At 39.1% G+C, this 8,183-nt stretch overlaps 1 protein-coding gene across 2 annotated transcripts in view; it reads left to right on the forward strand.

Annotated features, from left to right (window-relative positions):
- Positions 1 to 4,906, forward strand: part of wdr17 (WD repeat domain 17) — a 31,531-nt gene extending 26,625 nt beyond the window's left edge. The window contains exons 27-32 of one of the 2 annotated variants that reach the window (XM_084364469.1): positions 718 to 820; positions 994 to 1,095; positions 1,956 to 2,054; positions 3,717 to 3,784; positions 4,082 to 4,179; positions 4,274 to 4,906. In XM_084364469.1, the coding sequence (XP_084220595.1) occupies positions 718 to 820; positions 994 to 1,095; positions 1,956 to 2,054; positions 3,717 to 3,784; positions 4,082 to 4,179; positions 4,274 to 4,393 (590 nt within the window). In that variant the 3' untranslated portion in view covers positions 4,394 to 4,906. Of the gene's footprint in view, positions 1 to 717; positions 821 to 993; positions 1,096 to 1,955; positions 2,055 to 2,525; positions 2,623 to 3,716; positions 3,785 to 4,081; positions 4,180 to 4,273 lie in introns of those variants that run through there. The other variant, XM_084364470.1, reaches the window with a different exon arrangement.
- Positions 4,907 to 8,183: the final 3,277 nt, after the last annotated feature.

An 8,183-nucleotide genomic window follows, 5' to 3' on the forward strand; every position in this document is an offset into this window, starting at 1 on the left:
CAACTCGTTTCATTGTGTCTGTGTGTGGTTACCAAGCTAAAGTAATATCGGCACATTTAAGTATGATGATTTAAGTTCTTGATCCCCATCAATCCTGAGCTAAAAAATATTTCAAAAACTAAACATTTTAATTCTGTTTCCTCTGGAGAGATTCCACTGTCAGAGTCACATACTTAATATAATAATAGTTTACCCTTTATTTACAAACACTGAGGCATTACAATAAATATTTAGTTCTGCATTATTATAAAAAATATAGATCATTTAAAACCCTACATGCATTTTTGGCAATGGTCACCAGGGAGTTCAGTGAGCCCCCTGAACCAATTCTAACTGCGCCTGTGCTCACCCAACAATAAATGTGCATCTTGACTATTAACATTCACACACCCTGTCAGTGTTGGTGTGATTAAAAACAGTATTTTTTCCAACACGGATATCAAATTTGATTCTTAAAGTAGCCTTTTTGTTATATTTTATTATCAATATTATACAATTTAGCCATAGATGGTTCTCCAACACACCAGTGCAGTTAAAGCGTGAATCTGTGAGCGATGTTTCCAAACCAATCTTCATGAAGACACTGCACTTTTTAATCGATATGACATAGAATGCAATGAATTACATTCAAAACATTCATACAAACTGTTAACATAAGAAAATTAGCCAAATTTCACAAAGCTTCGTAAACCTCTCTTTAATTTTCCTCCTCACCAGAACAACTGACTGGATCTGATTGGACGGTGGATAGTGTTCAGCCAATCCTGGACCTGATGAGTTACATTAGAACTGACCGCCTTATCATGGCCAAGTTAACTGAGTAAGAACAATTATGACTGTAGGATTACATTAATAGTCATTTTAATCATTCCCCATTATGCTGTTAACTTCCATACACTGTGTGTGTGTGTGTGTGTGTGTGTGTGTGTGTGTGTGTGTGTGTGTGTGTGTGTGTGTGTGTGTGCGTGCGTGCGTGCGTGTGTGTGTGTGTAGAAGCCGCAGTGAGCTGTTGATCCTGTGTGGTTATATTGGAGGTCTGCTGGCCATTAGAAGACAGTACTCCAGCATTGTACCTGCACTCTACGAATACACCAGGTAAGCAACTGTGTGTGCTAAGAATTTTTTTTAACTTTTTAAACTCTGAAATAGAGCATTTCTGAGGTGTTTTAAAAGTGTCAAGATGGCGTGCTGCTGTTTAAATTCAGTTCAAACCTTCAATTTTGTTTCAGATTGGTCTGTGGTCTGTCAGCAAGTTTATGAGTAATGTACTCTAACGGCACAGGACTGACCAGATGACTGTGACTATATATCTATAGATAGATCATCAATATTTCTATTGTATTGTATTGTATTTTTATCCTACTGTTTATCATATGTATGAAGTAAGCATAACATATCATGTAAGTACAGCTGTACCTATGTCAGATCATGTGTTGCTGTACCTGTGTAACTAGTTTAATGCACATGGTGTTGTACACAGATAAGCCATCAGATCAACTTAATGATAAGTAGTTCTGTGACTTTTAATCACTGTGCACCAAAGTTAAAATGTAACAGCCAAATAGATTCAGATATTTGATAGATGGATGGTTCTCGAGATGTGTGAAGAACAGACAGACAGACAGACATATCTTTGTTTTTTGTTGTTTTTGAGTCTTTGGCACTCAAATGTTTTATATCACTTGAACATAACATTACATTAGCGTACAGTACATTAGTTTGACAATAGCTGTATGATTGAAATAGGGTTAAGACTTTACAGGAGGAATGTTTTAAAAAAATAAGTGTAATACAGCAATAATGGCCTCTGTGTTTTCAATGATAATCTGTTGCCTGATGTCAAGCTGCTCCTTCAGCAGTTTTGCACTTGGCACTTAGTTGACATATTCAGTTTGAAACTGGATTAATGGTTTGTGAGTCATTTTAACCACCATGTGTTTCTGTCTGTTTCTCAGTCAGTTGTTGAAGAGGAGGGAGGTGTGTGTTCCTCTGAAGATTGAGCAGCTGTCTGTGGAGCTGGATGCCTGGAGGGCCTGCACACAAAGTAACAGCAAGTAGGTTACACACACACACACACACACACACACACCAAACTAATATTAATACAACTAAATGTTAATTATATCACCATGAAGTACAGTGTAAAAAAAACTTACAAATTAACACTAATTAAGATTTTAAGAGGAAGATGGTGATGTAGCTGCACTTCCTCTTCATCTATCTACTGTAAATGATTCAATGATGCTAAAGAGGCAGCTGGAGAAGAGGATGCTGTCACAGTCACGACTCTCTACTTTATCATCATGCTCAGTCTCAGCTGTCCAGTAGAGCCAAAAGCTAAGGCCACAACGAGGGCTATTACCATGGCAACACAGGAGAGGAGAGAGTTAAGATGACTAGAGATACATGAAGAGCAGCTGAATCACCTCTAGGGAGACAGATGTGTCGTTCTGAGAGATGACAAAGACGGGCATGTTGCTGCCTGACTGACAGGAGTGGTGGCTGAAGATAACCATCTCTTTTAGGTATCAATGACTTGTTGATGAGGAGAGACTGGATCGAGCCTCATCATGCTCGCACCCTGTGCTGTGGAGCTTCGTTACAATCAATCCAGACAGAGAAGCTAGAGCGTCATGACAGAGAGCCATCAGACTTCATGAGGTCTGTGTGTAGGAAACAGATTAAAAATGGCCAGAGTTAGATATATAATATGGAGAATTTCTGCATTAAAATGTCTCAAAACAACTGCACCTTATATATTTTGTTGAGTTGTGTTCATATATTATCCTAAATGTTTCCAACAATGTTTAATCCAGACAAATCCACAAGTTTACTCAAAGTTACGGTGCGTTTCATTTGGTCACCTGTCGTTATAACTTCCAGGAGAGAGTCAGAGAGTGAGGAAGGAAGTCAGAGAATGAGACCATACCAATGTGAATTTAATGTGTCTGAATTCAGGTCAACCTCTGACTAAACTCAGGACTCACCAGAGACTCTGATTTTCCCTTCTTTTTCCCCTCTCTTCTCTGTCAGATTAAGTTCATGAAGTAAAGTACATGTCCCGTCTACCTGCAGGTCAACATTACAGAACATAAACACCCAACGATGGAGGTCACCTCACTGCTGCAGTCAAGTTGCTAAACAGGAGTGAAGATAAATCAGATTTTTTAATTCCAAAAGTTAGGAAAAAGACTCCCGCACACTGTCCACTTCACTTGCAATTAAGTTAATTAAAGTTTCGGTACTTAGACCTTGAAGGCTTCACTCTGTAAATTCCAAAAGTTAAAAAGTAATCTCTAAGCTTTTCTTGCGTCGGTAAATGGCTCCGGATCAGAGCAGAATCTGAGGTGACTCCGGGTGTTTATTCCTGTAGAAGGTCTGGATCTGTACCAACTCTCTCTTCCAGAGCTGGAGGCTCTGAGCAGCTGAGCAGTGGAAGAACTTAGATCTACATCCTTTCCAAAAGAAGTGTCAAGGGTGGCCCAGGGGATGAATGGGCCCAGATATAGACACGTCCGAGGCATTGTCTTTGCTGCAGACAACTTATCTTCTATTTGGAAATATGTCCCACACTTTTAAATCTATGTGCATACGGTCAAATGTTTATATGGCAGGCATAGCTCCAGTGACTGTTGTCATCACTACAATATCTCTACATTGCTTATGTGCATGTGCACAGCATCACAATTGTATCTCTGTCTGTCTGTTGTCAACAGTCCTCCATCAGAGTGTCAAAGAGAGGAGTTCAGCTGCCTAGAGAGGAGAGTCCAACCAACAGATGCTGGTAAACATAACAGTTGTAAACACAGTTTATCAGGGAAGTTTATGGACATTAAGCACCGCTTATAAAGCATATAGTAGAGTTTGGTGTATATTTCAGCAACATCACCCTAAGACTGAGATGTTGAGTTAGTGATTGACTACTAGGGGTGTCACGGTTCTCCAAATCCTCAATTCGATTTGATTTGATCAATTTTAGGGTCATGATTCAATTCGATTCTCGATCTTTTCTTATTCCAAGATGACAATGCCACGGTTCATCATTTCCCATCATTAAACATATTTCCTTTCTCTCTCTCAGCTGCGTTAGTCTTGTGTGGTGCTGATTATGTGACAGGCTCTAATCTGCCGAGCCACTCGGATGTTCAGCTGTCCTGTTTCACTGGACACAGAATACAGGTGTGTGTTTTGAGACTTCATTAGTCTGTGTGTATCTACACTGATAATATTGTGACTACTTGTGACTTTCCTTCTCCTTCTTTTTAATGTGCAGGGTCCAGTGCTTTTGCTGGAGGACGGTAAATCAGCAATCTCTCTTAATGATGCTCTGATGTGGGCAAAAGTCAACCCCTTCTCCCCTCTGGGAACAGGACTCCGCATCAACCCCTTCTAACACACACACAAAGAGGACATTCCAAGGGAAGGGTTAACATATTGGAAGGAAGAAACTAAAGCCAGAGAGTGAAGTGTAGTCATGGAAAAGAAAAATGAAAACTGGGCTGCAAATTACATTTTTGTTCTTCAGCAAACCGGCCAACTGTTTTATAATTTACTGAGCCAACAGATGTGTTGACATCAACAATACATTTGTGATTCTGTGAGGATGATTCAGTTTCAAAACAGCTCATGGTTTTGGTAGATTTTGACATTGGATAGCTTAGCTGTTACGTGATGAGAAATTAGCCAGCATAAACATCATGCTTTATTTTTGAAGAGGGAATCGTATTGAATGACATCTGTGATTTTTTTGGTAGGATTCCTTCTTTTCTCCAGCAACAATTTTCTCAAAGTATGAGTATGTATATATACAGGGTATAAATCTGAATGACTTTCTTGTATTGTTGTAAAAAAAAAGAAGATACTGGAATAAAGCAATCACTGCAGATTGATAGGATATCCATCCTGAGATTGACTTGACCTGATTGTGTTCCGCCAATATAATATGCGAAACAGTAAAAACATAAATGCTACATTGCAGATGCGTACATTGCTAATATTTTCCAATAACAGCTACTAACAGTCGGCAATATTCATGGATTCATGAGTGGCAAACCCAAATCAAACAAATCGTCAAGTAACTTTACTGGCTTCATCTGTGTTACATATGAAACAGTGTATTGATTAAAGGAGCAGTTCAGCATTTTAGGAACTATGACTGTTTACTTCATTAACATGTCAGATGAAAGATTGAAACCACGCTTATATTTGTAAGCTAAATATGACCCTGGAGCCAGCAGAGGATTGGCTTAGCTCAATTTAAAGACTGTAAACAGGGGAAACAGCTGGCCTGGCTGTACTGTTCAAAGTTCAAAACTGCTGGACTTCTGCCAACATTTATATTTATATGCTCACTGTGTAGCACACTGTATCTTGTTTTTTGAATTTGTACACAAAAAAGCAATATAAAGATTTCGATGTGTGGTTTACAGGGAGCTGAAACTGTTGTCTTGTGAAAAGAAGTTATTTACACCCTTTGTAAAACTCAAATCTTGGCTGTAGCTGCTGAGCTAAAGACACACCCTGTTTGAAATGGGTGCATGAGCACTTCACCCATCTTTCCATCAGCATGTGGGTGTTCAGAAATTGACAAACATTTAGATTTTTAGTTGAACGGTTCCTTCAAGCACACTGTTTTTTGGATTTTGCATGTATATCCAGGTGGATCAAACCTTCACAGCAGCATCACATATGATACTATGAGTCAAATTAAAATTCAAACTTAAATTTTTTAATGTGTCTCGTAGATGCATAGACCTAGCTGCCTTTTTGCTTATTTCTGGTGGAGCACAGGCCTGGTGGCTGGCACCAATACCTAAATGCCTTTACACCGTAGTCTAATGTAAAAATATTTCTGTGACAATAAGACTTTTTCTTTGTTTCAGGCATTTTAAATCAAAAACACCCAGAAAGCCCGGCAGACTTTTGAACAATGGTTCAGTCAAACTCCATTCACCATCTCCATCTCCAATATACCTGAGTGTTTGATGTGGAGGGTTTATCATATTAAAGGACGTTCAAAATCATTCAATCATTATGGGCGACTGCTTATCCTTTGCAAGGTTGCGGGGGGCTGGAGCCGATCCCAGCTGTCATTGGGTGAGCGGTAGGGTACACCATGGACAAGTCGCCAATTAATCACCGGGCTGACATACAATGACAAACAACCATTCAAACACACATTCTAAGACTGAGTATCCTCACTTGCATGTCTTTGGACTGTGGAAGGAAGCAGAAGTACCCGGAGAGAACCCATGCAGGCACGGGGAGAACATGTAAACTCACAAACCTAGGACCTTCTTGCTGTGAGGCAACAGTTTTAGCCACTGCACCGCTGCATTGCCCTGTTCAAAATCAATTCTCAGTAAATGAAAGGAAGCGTGCATCCCTGCTGACACGCAAAAACTTTAATCTCTGATAAGCAAATGTCAAACAAAATTTTTGCTACGTTTGTGAAAACTGTTGCTGCAGAGGTCACACTGCTTCCTGGAGAGAGACCGGTTTGGGAAAGTGCCAAGGAGTTATGAGGAATGTCAACACTGACTGAAGGGCTGAAGTTGACTGACACTGTGTCACAGCTCATGGTTCACTAGAGTTTGTGTAAAGAAACGCTACATTTGACATTTGGCTGTACAATCAAACATGACTCCACTTAAATGACTTGCTAAATACTGCTGCTTTCTCTTTGTTGATCGGGACACTATCATATCAGAAATATAGTTTAATGCAGCTTTCTGAAATAAATGTGTTTTTCAAATATTCAACTAAAGTCCAGAGACACCATTCACCCTATTACAAGACATTGAACCATCAAAATGATTAGTAAAATGTAAAATGATGAGTAAAAAAGTTACATAATGTTGGAACATAAGGCACATAACTCATCCTTCTTTATTTTCAAATGAACTCACCTATCAACTTCATTTATAAACTAAATAAACTTGTTACAAAGATTTCCACTAGGTATAGGTCTATATGACGGTAAATTAACTGAATTTAATTGCTCCAACGGCATTTTAGTTGAATTAAACAATTGAAACTCTTGTCCTTGACTGTTATCTCACTATTTATGTCCTTGCATCACGCTGGTCTTTTATTTTCAAAGAGACCACGGAGCTGTCCATCATTGTTTTGAGTTTTAATCTGTCCTCACATGAAGTGATCTTCACTGCTATCTTTTCTACAGAGGGGAGAGTAGGTAAAGATACGGAGTTTTGTGTTCTACCCCCATCAGCTTTTCGTGCATACACTTAAAGACAGTACGGACATACTAACGAATATAAAAACACGAAAGGACACAGGTAGGTAACAGCGAAAACAGCTAAGCCAAACAATTCAAAAGAAAATTTAAAAAAGAAAATAAAACAAATAAATAAATAAGTGGAGAAGCTACAGTATGATTTTGGTAAGGCTATACCCAGGAAGATGAACTTTTTGGCCTCATGCTCCACTGAAATTTTACATTTCAGCCTCCTGGCAGTGGTGTCCGAACAGCAAAATTACCAGCATGTTGTTTTTATTCCCACCATCACTTTTATATTTCAGTATGCTAGTATGCTTTCAGAACCAATAGATCCACAGGATTTTATGTCAATTTCCTCTCACTCAGTCTTCACACAACTGGAGAAAAAGAACAGCTACTGTACATCAGGATGCTGTTTGTTGACTTGAACTCTGCATTCAACACAATCTCACCCACGAAGCTGATTGGACAACTAAACACTCCGGGCTTTAGTACAACACATTGAAACTTGATACTGGACTTCCTCACAAGCAGACCCCAAGAAAAGTTCTTATTGGCAGTCAAACTTCCTCTACATTAGTGCACAGCACTGGAGCTCCCCGGGGCTGTGTGCTCAGCCCCCTCCTGTTCACACCGTAAACCAATGACTGCACTCCCAGACATTGAGAGAACTCTTTTGTGAAGTATGAGGATTATACTTATATACATTATAAATAAAACAATCAACAATGTTGAGAAAGAGGAAATCAACAATCTTGCAATGCTGAGAGAGTCAAATTCACAACAGAGCTGTTCATAGGCTAGTTATAAGCTGAACATTAAGTATTACATACTTGTTCAGTTGTCTGATAACAGAAACTGAAGATATATTGACAGACAAGAACTCTTTTGTGAATGTTGCAGACTGCAGATGTAACAGGCTGTCACTTTGCAGAGTAACTGT

Source organism: Pagrus pagrus, assembly GCF_965226575.1.
Source record: "Pagrus pagrus genome assembly, chromosome: 2".
In the NCBI taxonomy this organism is placed as follows: Eukaryota; Metazoa; Chordata; class Actinopteri; order Spariformes; family Sparidae; genus Pagrus; species Pagrus pagrus.